Source organism: Dreissena polymorpha, chromosome 9 (assembly GCF_020536995.1).
Source record: "Dreissena polymorpha isolate Duluth1 chromosome 9, UMN_Dpol_1.0, whole genome shotgun sequence".
In the NCBI taxonomy this organism is placed as follows: Eukaryota; Metazoa; Mollusca; class Bivalvia; order Myida; family Dreissenidae; genus Dreissena; species Dreissena polymorpha.
In genome coordinates, this window is record NC_068363.1 from 66,543,845 (window position 1) to 66,566,620 (window position 22,776).

Sequence of the window (22,776 nt, forward strand, 5' to 3'; positions counted from 1 at the left end):
AAACAAACAAAAAATGTTATTAGATATGCTAAAATATATAATAATTTGAGTTATCGGTTTAAAATCATTAAATTTTTATTGAAAAATTGTTCTTGTTTCAGATTTTCTATTTTTGGTTGCATTGACTTCATCGGTATTGGTGGTCTCAGAAATCAGAAAATTTATACAAAATGTTCTTGATCGGCGTCGGAGGAATCGGGACAGCGAGCAGGAATCGTACTTTTTTGTTTGAGACCCATCCCTTTGTATTTGATGGTGGTCCAAGTCTAGATTTGTCAAGACTATTGGTCGGCATTTTAAAGTACTAAATGGAATACAGCATTTTATGTGGTGTCTTTTTGGTATTTTCCATTGATGCAAAATAAATTACTTTGTATTAGAAAATTGCAATTTTTAATTGATGTAATAAAATACCATTTCAGCATGTGATAAACCTGACGCAAAAAATTATTGTTTGTATGTGTAAGTTATTTGATATGAACATAAATGTATATAAAGCATTTAGCACTGAAGCACTCATATTATAAATAATCACAATCCAAAGCACATGCTTTTTATTACAGTTCAAACTTTGATGCACTTAAAGATAGAATATGTGAGCCAGGGAAAACTGGGCTTAATGCATTTGCTCAAAGTTTTGTACCCATTTTCATGCACAGTCTGCACAGGCTATGTGCGACACTTTCAGCCTAGACTGGATTTTTAGCGAGGCTGTTTTCGGAGAAAACCTGAGGTATTGTCATAGTCAGCTTGTCCGCCGTCCGCGTCGGGCTAAAACCTTAACATTGGCTCTAAATCAAAGTGCTTCCACCTACAACTTGGAAACTTCTTATGTATCTGTACTTTGATGAGTTCTATACGCCACATCCATTTTTGGGTCACTAGGTCAAAGGTCAAGGTCACTGTGACCTCTAATATATAAAAAAAATAAAAATAAAAATTCATCTGATAAGCTTTCATTTATTCAAAACTGCACCCGCAGCCGAGTGTTGGCACCCGCTATGCGATGCTCTTGTTATTTAGAAGGGACTTTGTTTAAAAGAACAAATCCATAAAAGTGGAAACTGTTGTTCAAGATAAGGCTGTTCAGACTTAACAGGGTTATCTGAAACAATATCTTACGCACATGCATTGAGCCTATTTTTCTCAAAATGCAGTTCCTACATGCATGTTTAGTGAAACTTTTTTTAACTTCTAGTCTCTCTATGACAACAAATTGTTGGATAAATCTAAGGCCAGTAATGATTAAGGGGTTGATATTAAGAAAGGAAAAGTATTCAATTAAATGCTGAACCATAACAATGAAGTGGTATGAATCAGCCGTATATGCTTTTTGAGTAAAAGAAAAAATCGCCTTGAATCAGTTGGAATTTCTTTTCATAAAAAATGTGTATTACTACTATCAGAGAGATGTATGTGTATTTTCTTTTTGGGCAACTATCCACAATAAGTGCTGATAAGATGATTGATGTCATAATTATAAGTAAGTGCATGTATTGTTTGCTATGTGTACTAATCAAATACTCAATACTTAAAGTTGACGTATGTTAAGTACCCATTCCTGTGGTCAATTTAACCTGTTAATTTGCAAAGACTTTGAGATTTGAGTTTTTAAGTTATAGATGCTCAAGATTACAAGTTGTATTTAGTTATCTATTCCTAACACCTTAAAGCTTTCTCAACATGTAAATGGCTATATACCTTGTTTAAATTGCTCATATATTGGTAGTTAAACTAATCTTTCTCTTTATACTATGTAATTACCCTGTCTTTGAGTCTAGGAATGATAAATGCAAGATTGAGTGTCCTAAGTATGTGACATTGTCATACATGTAGTTGCCAATATTTGTGTGTCATTTTAGAGATTATTTATTTGGATATAAAAATTGTTATTTCAAAATATAAAAAAAAGAAAAGAAAAAATAGTTAAGATAGATATATACACTTATTAATGCATAGATCACTGATTTTAACATACCATACTCAGCAAAGTTGTACCTATTTATTGCACCAAAGCAGGTTTTTGTAAAACTGTTTCAAATACAAAGTTGTTGTATATTTTATGTTGTTTTTATATGGGTTTAAAAAATGTATTTTATTACTGGTAAATACATCAACATTTGGTATTATTTATGATTCATTTTGTGGATGTATTTTGTATATTGTTTACTGCATGTGAATGAATGGGGAACACTTGTACTGCATGCAAATAGTTTACTTTAAGTAAGTTTGCATCAGGTTTTAATTCTTTTAAAGTAGTTTGATCTGTATGGTCATGTATAAATTAGCATAATAATTTTAAATGAGTTATGGATAGTTGTGTACTGTTTTATGCCCTAGGTAGGGTGGCATATAGCATTTTAACTGTCTGTCCGTCAGTCCGTCTGAAAACTTTAACATTGGCCATAACTTTTGCAATATTGAAGATAGCAACTTTATATTTGTCGTATCTCATGGAGCTGCACATTTTGAGTGGTGAAAGGTCAAGGTCATCCTTCAAGATCAAAGGTAAAAAAAAACAAATCCAAGGGAAGTAACAAGCTTTAAAGGGAGATAATATATATATTTATCATTTGGCAGGTATAGATCATTTTCACAAGGGAAATTATGTAAAAAATGTTACTTCCCTTGTGAAAATGATCTGTACCTGCCAAATGATATAATCCAATCGGATATTATTTAAAAAAAAAATCATTAAAGCGGCGCAGTAGGGGGCATTGTGTTTCTGACAAACACATCTGTTGATCTAGCGACAGCAATTTTATTCACTAGATTAGATATCCTTAGTAACAAAATAGTGTAAAACCCCAACAATAAGGTTTATTGGCACTATATGTATGTGATCTGTTTAGTTTGATGGCCTGTTTGGTTTCTTGTTACAGTAAATTAATCAAGGAAGGCTTAACAATGTCAAATAACATTTCTACATGTGTCCTAAAGTAATGGCTCAACAAATATAAACATTCGTGAGTTCAGTCCTAGATTAAATCTCAAATATTCAACCAATTGAAATAAATGCTCAGCAGTAACAAGCATCCTGATTGGTGAATATTTTGAGTGGAGACTTGGTTTGAAACTAGGAGAGTTTCTATTTGTGGGCTTTGGTCTTTAATTTAACTTCCAAGTGGTACGACCTATTGAACTTTTGTTTTCAAAATGCCCTTTTTTTCCCCTACCGGTGAAACTAGAGGGGACTTATGGTTTTCACTCTGTCTGTCAGTCAGTCAGTCTGTCTGTCACACTTTTCTGGATCCTGCGATAACTTTATAAGTTCTTCATATTTTTTCATGAAACTTGAAATATGGATAGATGGCAATATGAAGATTATGCACATTATTTCATTTTGATCCTACGTCAAGAATTCTTGTTGCTATGGCAATTTTTATGCCCCCCTTCGAAGAAGAGGGGGTATATTGCTTTGCTCATGTCGGTCGGTCGGTCGCTATGTCGGTCTGTCGGTCCGTCCACCAGGTGGTTGTCAGATGATAACTCAAGAACGCTTGGGCCTATGATCATGAAACTTCATAGGTACATTGATCATGACTCGCAGATGACCCCTATTGATTTTGAGGTCACTAGGTCAAAGGTCAAGGTCACAGGTGAAGGTCACAGTTACTGGAAATAGGCATTTTAAGGATTGAGCATGGTTCAAACAAGGGAAACAACTACCGTTTATGCATGTTCTTTTTGTTACAGCATTTGCCTCCCTTGTAATATATTTAAATTTTACCAAATGTAAGGCTAACTGCATTTTTGTAATGCATTGTATCAATAACCACCACCACCACCACCACCACCACCACCACCACCCTTCCAAGAAGAGGGGGTATATTGCTTTGCTCATGTCGGTCGGTCGGTCTGTCGGTCCGTCCACCAGGTGGTTGTCAGATGATAACTCAAGAACGCTTGGGCCTAGGATCATGAAACTTCATAGGTACATTGATCATAACTCGCAGATGACCCCTATTGATTTTGAGGTCACTAGGTCAAAGGTCAAGGTCACAGGTGAAGGTCACAGTTACTGGAAATAGGCATTTTAAGGATTGAGCATGGTTCAAACAAGGGAAACAACTACCGTTTATGCATGTTCTTTTTGTTACAGCATTTGCCTCCCTTGTAATATATTTAAATTTTACCAAATGTAAGGCTAACTGCATTTTTGTAATGCATAGTATCAATAACCACCACCACCACCACCACTGTTGTTCACAGTGACAAAAAACGTATTCACACAATGGCTGCTACTACAACTTATAGCCCATATAGGGGGGCATGCATGTTTTACAAACAGCCCTTGGTTTTTTTTTATTTAAATCTGACAATGGTGGAGTTTCACCGGTAGGCGAAAATATTGCCTGGCAATCTCTTGTTTAGATGATAACTCATGAAGAGCTTAACATATTTTTTTAAGTATGGGCGTACTTAGCAAATAATATTCTAGTGATTGTTGGTTATTGTGGTAATCAATGGTTCAAGTTCTGATTTGTTGGAATAGTATCATTAAGGCAATAGCCTTAATGCTTTGATAACTAGCATCATAGAGACAAACCGTTAGTTAATACCACAATAACCAACACCTGGTCAGATTATGATTCTTTCAAAATTTTATATGTTTCTTCCATATCTAATTAGTTATTATAGATATTTTACCCTATAATCTGTCCCTTTTCCAAACATAAATTAATTTGTTTGATACGATGTCATCCGCCAAAGCAATTAAACAATCATTCTGTCATCATATTTATAATTATAATGATAAACAATTAACAACTAGAAGCCATATTAAATATACATCAATATGTTAATGAAATTGATTATATTTATGGTATAACTTATGTGTTGCTGAAATTATGTGTTTGTCATGTTTGCTTGATTGAGCATTTAAGGACATGCTGTTTACCAATCAATTGCTTAGAATTTTTTTAACTATTTTTACCACAATAGACTCTGCCCATGATTTATTGCCGTATATACAACGCTTTTTCCTTCTTTGTCTATAGAAAGATGAACAATTTGTAATAAAAATAAAGGTCATGGCTGTCTCCAAACCATGACATTTTTCTAGATTTACTCCCCCTTTTCGACCAATCCATATAATCACAGTTGTTTGACCCTGTATTCTTAAAGGCTCGGCATATTTAAATTCTGTTAGGTACAGATATTTAAAAGAATAAAATGGACAAAGAGCATGCAGTTTAAGACCTTTTCTTTCAAATGGATGGCATATTTTTGTTCTTAACCTGTTGCAATATAAGTCTCTTTAGTAGTTTCAGACAATTGGTAAGGACAGTTTATAAAAGCACTGTTTTACCAATTATACTATGTATATATTTTGTTCATCTGTACTGGAATTTCTTTGATATGAAATCCTTATATTTTAAAACAACTCAATTTTATTTATTTTGTCTCTTGAGGGTATTTTTTATCTTATGTATTGTTTTGCCTAATTGTATATCATTCCAGGTAAGTTTTGGATACAAATTTCAATTTATTGTGTTTTATTTTGTAGTTTTTAAAAAAAACATCAAGATAAAAAATATAATAATATGGGATATCATGTGTTTATGCAATTTTTATGCTCCCCCAAAAAAATTTGGGGGGAGCATAAAGTCGCCGCTTCGTCTGTCCGTCAGTTCGTGCACAATTTTTGTCCGGGCTATTTCTCAGCAATAAAAGACTGGAATTCAATTAAACTTTATGGGAAGCTTAACTACCAAGAGGAGATGTGCTGGTACTGGTCGGATGATTTTTTCACAGAGTTATGGCCCTTTAAAATTTTCCATTAACTGTACATATAGTGCAATTCTTGTCCGGGCTATTTCTCAGCAACTATTGACCGGAATTCAATGAAACTTTATGGGAAGCTTCACTACCAAGAGGACATGTGCATATTATCAGCGGCTTCTAGTCAGATGATTTTTCACAGAGTTATGGCCCTTTGAAATTTTTAAGTTGCTAAACCATCCATCGTATTATTTTGTCCAAAGTTATGCCCCTCAAGACGTTTCCTTTTATCTGAATATATAGTGCAATGTTGTGACAAAAAAAACTTTGGGGATTATCACCCGTCTCCGAAGGTTTCTTGTTATTTGTGTAGTACATAATTATGTGTGAATCTATCTCAAGTGCATACAACAACTATGTCATCTTGTGTTTATCTGGACAATGTCAAGGGCATGCCTGAATATGGGTTAAGTGTGGTAAAAAAACAAGTCTAAGACAATGGAGGTACCCTGATTTCAGGTAAAGTCTTAGACAATAGAGGTACCCTGATTTCAGGTAAAGTCTTAGACAATGGTGGTACCCTGATTTCAGGTAAAGTCTTAAACAATAGAGGTACCCTGATTTCAGGTAAAGTCTTAGACAATGGAGGTACCCTGATTTCAGGTAAAGTCTTAGACAATGGAGGTACCCTGATTTCAGGTAAAGTCTTAGACAATGGAGGTACCCTGATTTCAGGTAGTCTTAGACAATGGAGGTACCCTGATTTCAGGTAAAGTCCTAGACAATAGAGGATGTCAGGTAAAGTCTTAGACAATGGAGGTACCCTGATTTCAGGTAAAGTCTTAGACAATGGAGGTACCCTGATTTCAGGTAAAGTCTTAGACAATAGAGGTACCCTGATTTCAGGTAAAGTCTTAGACAATAGAGGATTTCAGGTTTGCGCTTGTGAATTCTATTAGAAAGCATCATTCAAAATATAATAATTATTTAACAGATGTACACTCCGATAATGCAATCAAAGCATGTTTTAAATATTCCCAAATGTTATACCACAGAGCAGATATTGTGCTACAAAACTCACCCTGGTATGTTTTCTGTTTACTTTTATGTATTGTTGGTATTACAATTTTATCGTTTTCTACGGCAGATTTTCGTTACAGGTTTGCATGATTTTGAAAGATTATGATTATTCATGTGTCCAATGAAATCGAATTTGTTACAATTTGTGTAAAGCTTAGTATCAAATAACATGTTTGTGTTAATCAATGAATACAGATTTACATTTCGCAAATGCTCTGTGATACAAAATAAAACTTTTAAATGTTAAAGTGTATTTGTCTTGTTGATTATTTGAATTTCAGGTTATGTTTCCCTTACTGCCTGTAATTTGAATAGAAAAAAAACAATGGCGTCGGTCTGGAATCGTTCATAATGACGTTACTAAACCATTTTTTGTATGCCGGCCGTGTTGAAATAATAATACGCATTCCATTACCTGGTACTTTGTGTGTATGTGACACTACGTGCTGAATATTCAGTATGCTAACATATGAAGGAATATAAGTTTACCAATTTAATTTCTGCGTGAACTTCATCACAAAAAAACTTTGTCTTGGTTGATTCGACTTTCATGACATCATTTCATCTTCAAACACTTTTAATAACAATTAAATCAACACGATTCATTTAACATTGTCAATTGCAGCACATGTCCATATTAAGTCTAATATAAGTACGGTATCCTTTTACCACACTATTTTCATGCATGTCTTGTCCCTTAAAAAGTAGTATTTAATTTAAGGCATTTTTTTACTATATTCAAGTTTTTAAGGGTTTTCTCCAAACCAAAGACCTATCGAGTACTCTATAGGTCTTTGTCCAAACCTCAGATACTCATGAGCAGCAAACATCATAAAACCTGTTATTCGCTGGCTTTTCTGGTTTTATGCTGTTTGCACAAAGCCATTTTCACTTGGCTTTTAAGTGGGAAAGGGGCATGTAGCATTTTTTTGAAAGGCTGACATGTGCCGTGGTGTATATAAACTAAGTTAAGAGTAAAAGATAACATATTAAAGTTTATTGCCGCTAAAGGCCATGACATATACGATGCAAAGAAAAAGACAACTTTACATAAATTAATAAATATAAAATGTAACTTATGAATTAAAAATGAATATTTTATATTCAAAAATGTTGTGTTTGAAAACGATAGTAAAATATTACAATAGCGAGAATCAATTTTGAAACCGATATGTGATTCAACAAGAATGGTCTGATGTGACGACACATACTGGTATTCATTGTTTCGAAATTGCCTAAAACGGACAATTTTCTTGCGGCGTCTTATTGAAGCTGTTAGTGTTGATGCCGAATGACGCCAGTTTCTGCTTCAGACGAGAAATAATGCTTGCATCGAGCGTCCTCTGGCGGCCGAGTATCCAGGCGAAGTCTGCCTGAACGAATCCCGCCAAATCCTCACACGACCAGACGAGAGAGTACGTGTCGTAGTCTGTGTCCACTACCCAGTAGGGTACGCGCGGGGAGCCTGTGATGAAGACCAGACATGTTTCAAATTACGAGGGCTTTTCCTTTTGCAGGTTACATGTAAGAAGTTTGGCTGAAGTGGTAGATAAAGTGAACGTTATGTATGTCTATGTAATTACATTAATTAATTATTGTTGTCCAACAATAAAAATCTATAGCAATTAGTACATTAGTGTTTCAGCATACAAACGTGAGTTTTGGTGCTCAAAAACTAGTTGCCACAAACAAAAAACACGTGATCTCTAAAGCTTATCTATAATAGAAAAATATGTTATAGAATACAAATATTCCGAGCCCGAATAAACTTGTGTCGCGCATTTTGGTAAGTCCACTAATCTGAAACTGGTATAAACAAAAATGACCAATTAATTATCATTGCAAAATCACAAAACATAGCAACCGTTATTTTTTTATGAGATTGCCATGGGCGGAGAAAAATCGGTTGAGCGTAGTTTGTACTGAGATATAAGCGGATTTTTCAAATGTCAAGCACAATCCGCGATAAGTCTATTGGAAAGGGGTTACTGCTAGATCGACGTACCGTTAAACGTTACGGAGAGTTTCGCGGGAACAGAAGGATCTTTGGCCACGGCGTCACCTGTCGATGCGTCAACGCTGCCGTCGGGCCTGAAACAACAACCGGCAGAGTTGGGTATGGAGCCACAGCGTTGCATACGGTCACATAATAATCAGTTCGTAGCTAAGCAGTGTCAAGCAGGACGCACACTGTTGCTAACCCTTTGCATGCTGGGAAATTTGTCGTCTGCTAAAATATCGTCTGCTGAATTTCTAAAATTAGCATTTTCTTCGATTTTTTTTTCAAAGAATACTATCAGAATAGCAAACAGTTTGGATCCTGATGAGACGCCACGTTCTGTGGCGTCTCATCTGGATCCAAACTGTTTGCAAAGGCCTTCAAAATTCGGTTCCAGCACTGAAAGGGTTAAATCTTTGACGTAAAGAACTAGCACGCTTGGATATGATTTACTTGTATTCCATGTTAGCTACATAATACACTAGTATTGCATTCAACCGGCGTCCAAGTTAGCAACCATTTTATTTGTTTATGAGAATTGTGGCTAAATAAAATAAAATGATTGAACGCTTTATTTACAATAACTATAAAAGCTGCGTATTTTATTGTGTGTTTATTTCACCCTCTGAGCATGCGCAACAGCTAACTTGAAATAAGTTAAGAACATAAACCGCATGTGTGTATGTATTTCCAAATTAACGAGGTCCTTCCGCGCAGGGGGCTACATTATATGAGGACCCGGAGTGTGCATCGGCAGTCCTACCTAATTACAATGTTACTTACTTGACTCACGATAGTTGTGACAAAGTTTGAATATTTTTATTTTGACGAGGTCTTGTGGATTTTTTTGTTTTTGTTTGGGGGGGGGGGATCGGGGAACCCAGTGGAAACCCCACCTGTCTTGAATGATTAACTTCAACCAAACTCACATGCTGTCAGGAACAGGGATTTAACTTGGGTCGCCTTAGTTAGAGACGCGTGTACCAACCACTGCGTCAAACGGAAAGCTACTGAGTCGCGTTCTGAGAAAACTGGGCATAATGCATGTGCGTAAAGTGTCGTCCCAGATTAGCCTATGCAGTCTGCGCAGGCTAATCAAGGCCGACACTGTCAGCTTTTATGGTAATTTTAGTTTCAAGGAAGTCCCTTCTTACCATAAACCATGGTTGTGCGGAAATTGTCGTCCCTGATTAGCCTGTGCTGATTGCACAGGCTAATCTGGGACGACACTTTACACACATGCATTATGTCCAGTTTTCTCAGTACACGACTCAACTATTCACGTACTTGAGTCCCCGGTTATAGACGAGGATGTGTCCGTCTGACTTGAGGCTGTAGTTGGCCTTGATACATGTCTCCTGGCCCTCGATGAAAAAGAAGAACTTCTCAATCTCGTACCAGCCGCCCAGGTACTGAAGTAGAACAGGCAAATATTTATTATAGATCGATTGCATCAAAAGACTTATGTGTATTGAAACGCTCTCGATTCCGTTTCCTGGGAAGAACCATGGCTTGGTTCTTTGTGGGCTATTTAAATAACGCGTCCGCAGTGGGGATCGAAAACGTGACCTCCCGGTTGCTAGGCGGACACTGAATCCAATACGCCATGGCGACCTTTTGTCTTTACAGAAACTGGAAAAGAACAGGTCAAAGATGAGGTGTTCTGTTTCCCACGAAATACGCAATCCAATAATTGAGTCCGCAACAGACGTGGTAACACGAACTATGACAGAAAGAAGCGAAACTTGCCGATAGAGTAATACATTAAATTATCTTTCCATTCATAGTAAGCATAGTACCTTTTTAACATTTCCGAATTGTAAAGAATCCACTGGAATCTGGTGTTCGCGGAAGTTATTGTTTTCCAGAAATACCTTTAAAGCAAATGTCACTAATTGACTAAACCAACTGTGTCTTTCTTAATTGTTTATTTTCAACCGATAAATGAAACGCATTTTCTTGTATGATATAAATAGCTGCACATTAAATTGTCTAGGATCTCGCCATCTTACTAAACAATGCGATATACCAGTTACAATAAACACTTGTTTTACAAGTAATCTTACCTTCGTCACGTTGAGATTCTGGACGACTGTCACGTGAGGACACTTTCCTAAGTGTGGTACCTGCGCACTGACGTACGCACACGCGAACAGCACTATAGCGACCTTTGTGAGCATTGTTTGAGCTGGACTAGGGAATACTAGACTGACTTCTACCATAGATGGACGGCGTTTATAAGATGCCCATCAACGCTGGTACGACCGGACTTCTTGCCTGACCGAAAATTAGATCGAACACAGGGGCGCAGCACGTGATGTTGTTATTAGTTGGATATTGCTTTTGATAGTTTATTAAATGTTGGTTTGTGTTGGTTGTATGTTCGCTTGTGTCTTGTTTCTTTTTCGTGTTACTTTCTATTTTTGGTGCAGGTTGGGTGGTTAAAATTGTAAATGGATGTGTTGAAGCTTTAATATGGCACGAAGATTTTTTGTACATATGTTCAGTCTTCATTTTATAGCCTATTTGTGTAACGTTAACTTATAAAGAAAAGAAAAAAAACATTATCTTCATTCAACATTCCTACTCAATGTCGGTGTATAGTTTGTTCTCGCCACCACTTTCAAAGTCACTCTTTTCTGTTGTTGTAATGCACACATGGGGCAAACGGCTTGCGGTGATGCTGGAACAAAAAATGGTGTCGCATGACCATACCAATACCGTTGCAGCTACGCCCTGCCAAAACGAACACGTGAATCTGAATTTAAGATTGAAGTGTCCCTACGTTTTTGAAAAGATGTTGTATAACCATGTTTACTATCTCGCTAAGATAGTCCTCTTGCACTCGTATGTAAGCGCTGATATGGAATGTGTTCTGAAACGTGGATTTCAATGAACAAAGGTCAAACCTTCCATTTCTCGTCCGGTTGTCTATTTTGCGTTGTGCTCCTTTTATCGTGCGTTACATATAAACTGTTCGTATCGTAGCCCGGTCATCTGGTTTAAATGTACGTGTATGAATTGTTCATGCAATTTTAAAATTAGGCATTACTTCACGTTTATTGGTCAATTGGCTAAGAGAAAAAAATTAAAAATTAGGAAAACATAAAAATCAATATAAAACCTTTGTTTTTGGAGTGAACCGATTCTGAAAAAAAATGCAAAAATACATAAACAAAATAATTAAGCAAAAGTGTATTCGATGGAACAAAAAACATTAATCTGAAAAGGTTTAACATAGATGTTAGTGCCGTGCAAGCAAAATTTGCATAGTACATAGAACATAGTACAATAACAACAAACATGTATTTCCATGTAGGTGACTTAGAATTTCAAACAAAATAGACAATATTTATTGCGACAAAATGTTGCTATATAAATATGGTCGCTGTGGTGTAATGGATATGGTGTCCGCCTAGCGACCGGGAGGTCATGGGTTCGATCCCCACCGTGGGAGCGTTCTTTAGATCTTCCCCAAAGACACCAAGTACTGGTTCTAGGCCCAGGAAACGGACTCGAGAGTGTTTATATAAGCCTTAGGCTTTCGATGCAATCGAGCTAAAATAAATAGGTTTAAACTAAACTATATAAATACAAAATGAGTTACAAAAAGTTCATTACACATATCTATTAGAGCTATTTTTGCGTTAAACGCAATATGATCTTAAGAAAAATATATAAGTTAGTTGCACATATCAATGACGGCTTTATTATAAATAATAACTTTATGATTTAGCGTACTTTAAACTATATTCTTATACATGATGCAAGAGACATTAGCGTGCTTTTTAATTAGGGTACATTCGGAGTAATAAGAGTTCGTGATCTTGTTGCAGTATATATGTACTTCGATAAATTGTTTATTACTTTAGTGGATTTTGACGACATAAGAGACCGGAACTTGTTTGTTGATGGCCAGTGACAGTAATATCGTTTCAAATATTGTTTTCTGATTGTGGTATAAGCTTGACATACAAGTAAGAAGTGGTATTCACTTTCGATTACCTTCATATTACAATATTTGCACAATCTATTTTCTTTTGGGATATTTTCATGTCGTCCTTTCTCAAACGCAAGATTGTGTGCGGATATTCTAAAATGAGTTAGGGCAATTCTAAATCTTGTTACGTTTATGCGATTAAGATATGTCTCGAATTCAAAATCTTCCTTATAGGTGCTATAAGAGGCTAGTCGATTTGAATAAAAGTATAAGTATTTTCCGCCGTCCTTCTTCAACGTGTACGTCAACGTGTGCGCCAAAGCTCTTCAAGGCGAGCTTCAACTCTCAGTGTCCTGATTAAAGCTTAGCTCTCAAACCGAGGCGGACGATATGATATCCTACTGTACATTTCCCGTCGTGTCTTGAATGAGATGCTAACCATGTGTTATAGATATGAGCCTTTCTCTGGGAAAATGGGGCTTAATGCATGTGCTTTAAGTGTCGTCCTAGATTAGCTTGTGCAGTCCGAAACAAGTTATGACGATGAAGCTATATTCGTTATCACCGTGTAAAGGTGTTTGTGTCTTGCCGAGAAAAGTGTTTGCGTGCGAAATGTTGAACAACCTTAAAAGCTAAGACATGCAGCAACTAGAACACGCCCATTACTTCTATCTGAAGCATACACTAACTCACTATACATCGGACAAAGCCTGAAGCTCTGATGGATGCACTTCCCTGGAGGCATATAATGATAAACAGATACCGGTACTACCATTTTACGGTCATCTCCCTCTTGGAGCTCGAGCGAAGGGCATTCTCATAAAACTTATGTTAATTAGATTGTATCATCAATACTAGGTTCCTGACACAGTTGGTACTCTATATAAAAATACGGGCCCAACTGATACATATTTAACTTCACTTATGCTACATTTCTAATGAAATATTCCAGGAAACGTAATCGTCAAACAGCGAGGCGACACTGTTGAAAGAATGCTGGAACTCGAGCTCCGACATCGCCTTTTTAAGCATTTCCATCCGCAATTGCACCTTTTTATAGTTATCGATGCGTCACGAGAGTCCCATCTGAGACGCTGTCCCTTATGAAAGTGTTGGCGTGTAATTGCTGCCTGCAACCTTTGCGGCAGCCAACGTAGTGCCGCCGCTTTCATCAACTGTGCGATCGTGAACACGAGCATATAGTGTTCATGTGCGAATCTGAAACATTTTTTTTTTTTGGGGGGGGGGGGGATATTGTTTTTGCCCTGTCTGTTGGTTTGTTTGTTTGCGTCAAACTTTAACATTGGCCATAAATTTTTCAATATTGAAGATAGCAACTTGATATCTGGCATGCATGTGTAATCTCAAGGAGCTGCACATTTTGAGCGGTCAATGTGAATGGTCAATGTCAAATGTCAAGTTTTGCAATATTAAATATAGCAACTTGATATTTAGCATGCATGTGTATCTCACGGAGCTGAGTGAAAGGTCAAGGTCATCATTCAAGGTCAAATGTCAAGGTTAAGGTCAATTATATGGGGGGGGACATAGTGTTTCACAAATACATCAAGTTAATTTTGCCAATTTACCAAAACGTGAAAAGGCCTCTTTAATAACAAGCAAAATGATGCATTTGTAAAAATCTCATAGACATTCGATTATATCGCTTTCTTTAAACATCATCGTTCTTCAAATGCAGAGTAAATATGTCACATTAGTCGTTGACGGTTTTTGACCATACGAATATTTTCTCCTAAATACACTTTAAGAGCAAACAACTTGACAGAAATCTAAAAGAATAAGGTTTTATTTATATAAACGAAGATCAGATGGCAGTTCACATAATAATGCTGTTATTTATTAAAAAATATTTCCATGTACAACCACGAGTATTTTAATATGGCAACAGAACATGTACATAACAGGCAATACAAAAGAAGGTAGCTAAATATAAATTCTCTTGTACAAGATGAGTCCATTTAGCATTAAAGTCGACACCCGTATTTAAACAACGACACATGCTAATTTAAAACATGCGCGTAATTAGTGGTCAGTTGTATCACAACCCCGGCTGTACGTCAACACTCGTGATCCGATCACCAAGGGCACTTTTCCTGAACGGTCTTCGTGAATTTTCCGAACTTTAGACCTTTATCCTGTAGGACTTGCTTCAATTTATCAGTGACGTCATCGGGCAGATTGGTTCCACGCGCGAGAATCCAGTAGATCTCCGCGCGCGCAAACCCCTCGAGGTTTGTGCACGAGTACACGAGCGACCACGTGGCGTAGTCCGTTTCAACCACCCAGTAATTGGCTTCCGGTGATGCTGGAACAACAACATAGTTCTACTTGAAATCAATGTAGGGCTATAAGATTGTACTGAAACAACAAAGGAGACTGTTGCCAGAGGTCCAAATACAGTGTAAGAATATAATGCTTTTTAATTGTCTATCAGGATGCACGTCCATGTACATAAATATCTGGTAGCAAAGATAAGTTAACAGTGATGTAAAGAAATCACAGTTTTGTGTTTAAAGGATATGATGCCTTCATCAGTCATAACACGGACTTGTGCATAGCGTAACAACCCAAAGACATTCAGCCGCAGCTAAAAACATGAACTAATTAACATTTTTATTTATTTCAGCGCGTAATGAAATAACACCACAAATAATTGATACCCGCATTATACACTACGTACTTCCAAGCTGAACGGTCAGTTTGGACCTATCGTTGGCGTCCTTGTAGTAGGCAGTTCCGGTCGTGTTCTCCTTACTTCCGTCGGGCCTGTTGGTGCGTAAGATGTATTATATATGATTCGCGTCATGCGAAAATGGGTTCTATGCCATGTGCGGCCAGCGGTGCTACATGCAAGTCCGGTCAAGAGCTACCCTGTCCGCTATAAAGTCACGCTCGGTTCCGTGATCTCATTATGGGACAGTGCAGCTCCTAACCATACTGTGCGAATGATTAGGTTGCTCTGGAGCTCCGCTTGCCGCATCTGGCATAAGACTAATTTTTGCATGGCGCGGGTTACAGCAATATGATTATATGATAGTCCACTTTCCCATGTGTAGCAATGAGCATCGAAATGTGTCATATTCAAATGCCCGATAGAATGCATGAGTATCAATACGAATCCAAATAATGTGTTTGTAAATATTGTTTTTGATAATAAATGAAATATGATAGTATTGAGTATATTTATACATGCAAACATAAAGTCAATCGAAATGATTCGTTTAAGATTCAGCAATTTAAAATATAAAAGAATAACACAACATCAACTAATGAATTTCAAGCGAAAAGTACATGCCTGAGGTCCTCATTGAGCACAAACACCTCGATTGCCGGCGTCAGTGTGTACACCGCTCTCGTGCACGTCTTATCCATCTGACCTGCGAAAAACGTCTTCTCTATCTCGTTCCAGGCACCAGAGTACTAGAATATGACATAGGAAAGAATAGAATATAATAAAATAGAACAGAATGAAATGGAATAGAATATATAAAAATTAAACTTTGAATATAATATAAAGAATACGTAGAACATAGCATATAATAGAGTATAGTAGAATATCATAAAATATCATTCAATATCATATAATATCATAGAATATAATATCATAGAATATAATATAAAAGGTTTATTCAATATATACAATAGACAAACCGTCCATGACAAAACATGATCAAAACATAGTAACATATATATAGGCATGACATGTGATCAGTATTGAAATTCATAAGTTGTTTACAGAGAATATTATGTGAGTTTGGGATAAAGATCAAGTTTATCATGCGAGGCTTAGAACCGATGTAGCGCGAGGCTTGCCGAGCGCTATAACATGGTTCGTGCCGAGCATGATAAACTTGATCTTTATCCAAAGCTCACATAATATTCTATTTATCCTATTATTTCCTCACAATGTTCCATTAATAACTGTCAAATATGGCATTTTTTGACGATTTAGTTTTTCCGAAGTTGACAAAAACAGATTCTCCATTTTTTGGAAAAACCCAAATCTGATCTAAAATTAGCGATAGTATAAAGCTCATGTTTATACGATCGTTGTTATACTATCGATTTTCCTCTGGTAACACAGGTGGTTAGCGTGTGGCTATGATATTAATTAGTGAAAACATCATTTTGAATGATAAATAATCATATTATAACGAAAAATTAAATTTTATGAAAAAAAAATTCACTATCAAATATATATATAACATTTTGATAGTGAATTTTTTTCAGAAAAGTTATTTTTTCGTTATAATATGATTATTTATCATTCAAAATGATGTTTTCACTAATTAATATCATAGCCACACGCTAACCACCTGTGTCTGGTAATAGGATAAAATAAAGTATCAATACATGAAAAGGTTTAGGATACATTATTTTTGGATTACAACATTTAGAATATATTTAACAATCAATGCTTTAAACGGTAACATCAAAAACAACAAAGACGAATCTACTAGAGAGCGAGAAGTCAAGTTTGGGTAATGCATTATATATATATACTATAATAATATTTATACAGGTTTCTTTGACTAAATGCTTTATGTACATGCATAGCTAAGTTTCTGTTGGTACTTGTATTATCCGATTGCATTATTTCAATAAATTTTATAATGTTTGGTCTTTTCCAGTAATATCTATTTATATACAATTTCCTAATATCATCATATAAAGAGCATTCTAATAAAAAAAATGATATTCATCCTCAAGAACATTGCAATGCTGACATTTTCTATCTTAAAATGGTATGGCTGCAGGTTTGTGCCATCTGCCTGATTCTATTTCTAATCTAATAGAATGGAATGGAATGGAATGAAATGGAATAGACTGGAATTAAATCGAACAGAATGAAATGGAATTGAATAGGATGTGATGGAATGGGACATAATGAAATGGAATAGAATTAAATAAATCGAATTGAATTGAATGGAATAAATCGAATCGAATAGAAATAATAGAATATAATAGAATATAATTTAATGGGATGCAATGGAATAGAATAAAATTGAATTGACTACGATGGGGTGGTATGGACTATGACAAAAACAGATTCTCCATTTTTTCGAAAAACCCAAATCTGATCTAAAATTAGCGATAGTATAAAGCTCGTGTTTATACGATCGTTGTTATACTATCGATTTTCATCTGGTAACACAGGTGGTTAGCGTGTGGCTATGATATTAATTAGTGAAAACATCATTTTGAAGGATAAATAATCATATTATAACGAAAAATTAAATTTTATGGAAAAAAAATCACTATCAAATATATATATAACATTTTGATAGTGAATTTTTTTCAGAAAAGTTAATTTTTCGTTATAATATGATTATTTATCATTCAAAATGATGTTTTCACTAATTAATATCATAGCCACACGCTAACCACCTGTGTCTGGTAATAGGATAAAATAAAGTATCAATACATGAAAAGGTTTAGGATACATTATTTTTGGATTACAACATTTAGAATATATTTAACAATCAATGCTTTAAACGGTAACATCAAAAACAACAAAGACGAATCTACTAGAGAGCGAGAAGTCAAGTTTGGGTAATGCATTATATATATACTATAATAATATTCATACAGGTTTCTTTGACTAAATGCTTTATGTACATGCATAGCTAAGTTTCTGTTGGTACTTGTATTATCCGATTGCATTATTTCAATAAATTTTATAATGTTTGGTCTTTCCAGTAATATCTATTTATATACAATTTCCTAATATCATCATATAAAAAGCATTCTAATAAAAAATGATATTCATCCTCAAGAACATTGCAATGCTGACATTTTCTATCTTGAAATGGTATGGCTGCAGATTTGTGCCATCTGCCTGATTCTATTTCTAATCTAATAGAATGGAATGGAATGGAATGAAATGAAATAGACTGGAATTAAATCGAACAGAATGAAATGAAATTGAATAGGATGTGATGGAATGGGACATAATGAAATGGAATAGAATTAAATAAATCGAATTGAATTGAATGGAATAAATCGAATCGAATAGAAATAATAGAATATAATATAATATAATTTAATGGGATGCAATGGAATAGAATGAAATGGAATTGAATACGACGGGGTGGTATGGACTATGATAGAATGGAATTGAATAGAATGGAATGGCTTGGAGAAGAATGGGATGGAAATAAATATAATGGAATTGAATAGAATCTGCTGGAATATAATGAAATTGAATGGAATATAAAGGAATTAAATAGAATGGAATGGAATGAAATTACGTATAATGGAAAAAAAAGAATGAAATATAATGTAATATAATAAAATATATAACACACAAACCAACAATACTTTAAGATTGTTGGCCGTGACTGCCGCCCGAAATAGCAACAATATAATATTTGAACCATAATGGTTATCAATATCCATCCCATTTTTCGGCGTTAGCTGTATACGCCAGCTTTTCACCTTAGCCTGACCTTTGTTAGCGTCCAATAGAATTCAAATAAAACTTCACGCGGCCAAGTACAGATGAATACACTTCATTGACTGCATTGGCTGATTTGAGAATACGACCAGAACATTGGAAACATGTCCGCGTCTTTGTAACACTGTTTTACTGCGTGTTCAGCATGAAACAATTTTATATCTAATGAAAAGGCTTAATAGATAGAACAGTTTTACACTCAATCTCGACATCAATACAGTTTGTGCGTCCACCTTTTATTTTCAGAAGATTTTCAGCGCGAGAACTTTTGCACTTAAAGGCTATGTTCTCATATTTAGTACTAACTTCCATATTCCTGTCAACATGTTAACATGTTAAAGTATAGAGAGCAGTGGAAGCGAAGACTCACTTTAATGCATTGCATTTCAACTCGCGAGGTATATCGGGTCAATTTGCGGCCACTGTGTGTGAATCTCAGAGTTTACATACAGGTCATCGCTGCGTCTCTACCCTATGTGCTGATCGGAGTTCGCGGCCAGGAAAATAATCGTTACATAATAAAGACGCTATAGCGTGAACTAGGTGAACTGGAATTTTCTTTAGACCAGACAGATGTTAAATGAAGATATCCAGCGATATCATATGGTATGTCAATAATAGATTCTTAATGTGTTTTACAACAATACCATGATAAATATTATTTTTAATTAATTTAACAAGAATTATGCCATCATATTGACTAATGAATTAAGCATGAGCGCAATGATTCTCGATACTGTTAATAATCGAATCAAATAGCAACGCCAGACAAACCACTAAAACAGGTTTGTTCGAAGAACGCGCGTATAAATATTTAAAATATGTACGGATACTTCGCGTGTGGCCGATTGACTCATATGTTTTAATTTCACTTCCATTCTTCTTTTGGTTTTCTGTTTTGTATCTGTACGTTTATGACCAGCAATATGTAATAATGCAAAATAAGCCGCGAAAACTCCGCGTATCATCCCGTACTGCGTTTGCTGCAGCTAAGAACTGCACAGAAAAAGACATTCGCTATCTATGATCTCATTCATTGAAGTCTTTACCTTTCATTAACTGCAACCACAAAAACACCGTATATCTTTTTCGGCGTAAGCTGTATTACGCCAGCTTTTCACCCTGACTTGACCTTTGTAAGGGTCCAATAATACTCAAATAAAAATTCCCGCGGTTAGGTACGAATGAATACACTTCATTTATTCCATTGGCTGATTTGAGTATAACACCAGAACATTGGAAACATATCCGCGTCTTTGTAACACTGTTTTACTGCATGAAACAATTTTATCTCTAATGAAACGGCTCAATAGATAGAACAGTTTTACAATCAATTTTCGACATAAATACAGTTTGTGCGTTCACCTTTTATTTTCAGAGAATTACCAGCGCAAAAGCGTTTATACTAAAGGCTATGTTGTCATATTTAGTACTTACTTGCATTTCATTTCAACCCGCGAAGTTTTGGGTCAATAAGCGGCTATTTGTGAAAGTCATAGTTTATATACAGTTTATCGTCGGAGTTCGCAGAAGGGGTTGCGATCATTGTGTTACACCGGTCTTACTGACAATAACGTAGTGACTGTAATGCATTGCATTCCAATCCGCAAGGTATCAAGGCCAGTTTGTCAGTTTGCGGTCAGTTGCAGAAATCTTTATATAAACGCCGTCTTGTAACTTTGTGCACTTGAAGTCTGTTTTGATCAGAAAGATACTAAATAAAGATATTCGGCGATATTATTGTGGTATGTCAATCATCGATTTTTAATATGGTTTCAACATTGGCATGATAAGGACCAATTTTGATAAAATTAATTAGAAATATTTATCCATTAAGACCAGTTTATTAAGCATGAGCACAATAATTCACTATACTATAATTATGCAATTAAATAAGATTCGAGTATTGCCGGCTGACCTATATGCATTCGTTTATTTTCATGTTTCTTGTGTTTTTCTATTCTGTAAATATAGATATCTGAGTAATAATATCACATAAAGCATAATAAGCCACGAAATCTGGCGAAACACCCCGTAATTGATTTGCTTATGATGTAGCTAAGAACTGCGCAGAAAAAAGGCATCCGCTACTTTTTATCTCATAGAGATAACTTTTGATCGTTCATAAACATCGACCACAATCAACGCCGTATATCTTTTTTAAAGATATTTCTTGTTTAAAGATATTTCTTGTTTATTTGTATTCTTGAAAGATTTGAACAACATAATACCTGATACGTATACAAACCACTCGTCAACCGAATCTTCGTTTATAGTCGACATACAATATTAAAAAATAATCTCTACAAACCTTTTCAAGATCAAAATCAGGCTGTGTAGCGAATGATTTGCATAGTCCTGGTCTGACCTCCTGTGCCCTAACGCGTTCATGTTGCCATAGCATAACCATAGCAACCACCACCACGTTCCATGGTCCGAATAGCCGCATGTTTCACAATCGGTTACACTGTATAAAATAGAGGTTTCGTAACGTTTAAGTTAATATCATTACCACAATAACGCTCTTGGATGTATGTTTATCAGTCAGACCTGTGGCCTAGTTGTTTTATCTTTCTAGAACAACGTCTTATGTAACTGGTATCCTACTTAAATCGTAGACCAGTTACCCCCTAAAATAAGCTGGTAATCTGGGCCTGTTTGCTACATTATACGTGACATACTACGGAATGAGCGCGTTGCTTCACAAGTTCGACCAGCGTTTTTACCGAACTGCACTGGGAAGCACTTAACAACTCTTGCGTAATTAATGAAAACATAACATACGCAATTATTAGGTCACACAAAGGAATATCGACAAGGCAAATCATTTTACATAGATGAATTACAACGTGAACACACTTGCTCTTTAATCTGCTTTACAAAATGCAACAAAAACGATTGTAATTGTCAACAAATCAAAACTACATGTATTCAATAATAACGTATTTATATTATGATAAAATCAATAATTGAACGTAAGATAACCCTGCGAAAATTTATCCAGAAAACACATTTTTTAGTCACACACTCCTGAGGGCTTACTAAAAAAATAATTTCGAAACGTAATAGGCAAGAGGTTAAACAATTGATTTTAGGTTCAAAACAAATGAATAATTTTGTTAGAATTACCGCTATACAACCACGCTGCTTATAAACATCCTCAGGTTCAAATGCTAACATTTAAAATGCACATAAACGCTTTTGAAAGGAATCAACAGCTTCTTGCTCATGTAATGCATTGTTAAATATTGTATAACATCTTATTTGTGCATCTTGACATTTTCTAATTGTATAAAGGGTCTTGTGGGATAAAACGTGAGTGTATTTCGGTAAACGTGAAATTCACTGCTCACCGGGACTACGGGGGAATGTTTGAAGTGGTCATATCCCAAATAACGTGAGCAACATGAGCAAATATCAGAGGTTACGAAGCGCTCCACGCCTTATCTCTATGGCCAGCAAATGGTCGGCAAATGGCAACAACAATAGGCCGTAGCCTGAGCATTACTTGGACGCGATGGGTCATCGTTGGCTCAGTTACTACTACAAAGTAAC

The 22,776-nt window shown here is 35.6% G+C and overlaps 4 protein-coding genes across 25 annotated transcripts in view; 1 reads left to right on the plus strand and 3 right to left on the minus strand.

Moving 5' to 3' along the window:
- LOC127844454 (calcium-transporting ATPase type 2C member 1-like) overlaps positions 1 to 7,057 on the plus strand; it is a 32,571-nt gene extending 25,514 nt beyond the window's left edge. Inside the window, exons 23-25 of one of the 22 annotated variants that reach the window (XM_052374675.1) lie at positions 102 to 6,459; positions 6,523 to 6,579; positions 6,616 to 7,057. In XM_052374675.1, coding sequence (XP_052230635.1) covers positions 102 to 232 — 131 coding nt within the window. In that variant the 3' untranslated portion in view covers positions 233 to 6,459; positions 6,523 to 6,579; positions 6,616 to 7,057. The other 21 variants (XM_052374676.1, XM_052374683.1, XM_052374679.1 and 18 more) reach the window with 21 other exon arrangements.
- The window catches only part of LOC127844484 (uncharacterized), a 276,328-nt gene that overhangs the window by 216,213 nt on the left and 37,339 nt on the right, over positions 1 to 22,776 (minus strand). The gene's annotated exons all lie outside the window — the stretch shown is intronic.
- Positions 7,787 to 11,094, minus strand: LOC127844489 (apolipoprotein D-like). The gene is made up of 4 exons (XM_052374759.1): positions 10,870 to 11,094; positions 10,091 to 10,215; positions 8,810 to 8,895; positions 7,787 to 8,269 (listed from the first exon to the last, which is right to left on the minus strand). Exons 1-4 carry the CDS (start codon positions 11,023 to 11,025, stop codon positions 8,040 to 8,042), a joined length of 597 nt encoding a protein of 198 aa, XP_052230719.1. The 5' UTR covers positions 11,026 to 11,094; the 3' UTR covers positions 7,787 to 8,039.
- On the minus strand, positions 14,535 to 21,786 carry LOC127844491 (apolipoprotein D-like). The gene is made up of 4 exons (XM_052374761.1): positions 21,533 to 21,786; positions 16,060 to 16,184; positions 15,445 to 15,530; positions 14,535 to 15,069 (listed from the first exon to the last, which is right to left on the minus strand). Exons 1-4 carry the CDS (start codon positions 21,668 to 21,670, stop codon positions 14,840 to 14,842), a joined length of 579 nt encoding a protein of 192 aa, XP_052230721.1. The 5' UTR covers positions 21,671 to 21,786; the 3' UTR covers positions 14,535 to 14,839.

Coding starts and splice junctions, on each gene's coding strand:
- LOC127844491 (XM_052374761.1), bottom strand. CDS start 21,670: ATGCGGCTATTCGGACCATGGAACGTGGTGGTGGTTGCTATGGTTATG. Junction 16,185..21,532: donor CTGATTTTGATCTTGAAAAG/GTTTGTAGAGAT, acceptor GTCATATTCTAG/TACTCTGGTGCCTGGAACGA. Junction 15,531..16,059: donor GTGCTCAATGAGGACCTCAG/GCATGTACTTTT, acceptor ACGCACCAACAG/GCCCGACGGAAGTAAGGAGA.
- LOC127844489 (XM_052374759.1), bottom strand. CDS start 11,025: ATGGTAGAAGTCAGTCTAGTATTCCCTAGTCCAGCTCAAACAATGCTC. Junction 10,216..10,869: donor AGAATCTCAACGTGACGAAG/GTAAGATTACTT, acceptor GTTCTACTTCAG/TACCTGGGCGGCTGGTACGA. Junction 8,896..10,090: donor GTCTATAACCGGGGACTCAA/GTACGTGAATAG, acceptor TTGTTGTTTCAG/GCCCGACGGCAGCGTTGACG.